The 1,220-nt window shown below is 47.8% G+C and overlaps 1 protein-coding gene across 1 annotated transcript; it reads right to left on the reverse strand.

The window, feature by feature from the left end:
- Window positions 1-554: 554 nt before the first annotated feature.
- Window positions 555-872, reverse strand: LOC144707399 (uncharacterized). The gene has a single exon (XM_078580504.1). It carries the CDS (start codon window positions 870-872, stop codon window positions 555-557), a length of 318 nt encoding a protein of 105 aa, XP_078436630.1.
- Between the last annotated feature and the right edge of the window lie 348 nt (window positions 873-1,220).

Consider the following 1,220-nt stretch of genomic DNA (forward strand, 5'->3'; position numbering starts at 1 on the left):
AAGAGAACATTACACAGCATCATTTCTCCTCCACTTTGACAGTGTAGTATGATGCTTCCTTTGCCTTGAATATCCACCTTCGGCCCGTCGCCAAAGTGAACACTGCCAAGGTGAGCTTCTTCTAGCTGATAGAACAAACGTCTCATGCCCGTCATAATGTTGCTAGCCCCCGTATCGAGGTACCACATATCCGGCATCAGAAGATCTCCCTCGCGCCCCTAGAGTAGTGCATGATCTAGAGGCTCTATCACCATCATCAGTAAGGCCGACTCACCCTTCTCCTCGGCATTGCCCAAATTTGCCTCCTCCTCTTTCTTATCACTACGACATTCGGAGGCAAAATGCCCCACTTTTTTACAATTGTAACATTTGATTTTTGACTTATCTTGAGGTTTGTAGTCCTCGTTTTTTCTCCATCCTTTGCCATCACTGCTTTGGCCATGTCCTCTTCCTTTGGCGCGTCCACGTCCGTGGTCACGGGAGTTTTCATCTTCGTCTTTCTTCTTGCCCTTCCTGATAGCTCTCGCTAATAGAAGTTGCTCCTCTCTTTTTGACTAGCGATCCTTCAACTTGTCTTCATGTATCTTGAGGGCTCCCACAGCTTCTTCCAACGTCATTGACTCCATCTCCCCAAATTGCTCAATGGAGGATGTAATAGAGTCAAATTTCGCTAGAGTAACTCGAAGTAGCTTGGCCACCACGTCTCCTTCTTCTAACTTCTCTCCCATGGTCCTTCGCTGAGCGATGACTTTGGACAGCTTACCTGCAAAATCAGACACAAGCTCATCTTCTCCCATGATGAGCAGTTTGAACTCACGTTTGAGGGCTTGCACTCTAGCATTGTGAACACGAGATGCACCCAAGTTATTCATCTTCAACATCATTCACATCTCCTTGGCCGTCAGCTGGCCATCCAGCTGATCCAATATGTCATCAGATATTGCGCCATAGATCACTGACAAAGCTTGCTAATCCTTCTTCTTTGTAACCGTCCCGGCCTCAATAGCTTCCCATAAGCAATTCGCCTCCAATAGAACTTGCATTCTCATAGCCCATAGAGAATACTTCTCCTTAGAGAGAATAGTGAAACTGGTGGCGTGGACCCCATCGCATCGACACCAGACGTGCCACCACCATCACTCGAAGTCACCATCTCAACCACGGACACATCTCCACGCACACACGCTCCTTTGCGCATCATGACACGTTGCCAATGGCAG

The sequence above is a fragment of the Wolffia australiana genome, chromosome 9, assembly GCF_029677425.1.
Source record: "Wolffia australiana isolate 7733 chromosome 9, ASM2967742v1".
Taxonomy (NCBI): domain Eukaryota; kingdom Viridiplantae; phylum Streptophyta; class Magnoliopsida; order Alismatales; family Araceae; genus Wolffia; species Wolffia australiana.

Bases quoted from the DNA above. Each gene is read 5' to 3' on its own strand.
- LOC144707399 (XM_078580504.1), bottom strand. From the start codon at position 872: ATGAATAACTTGGGTGCATCTCGTGTTCACAATGCTAGAGTGCAAGCC.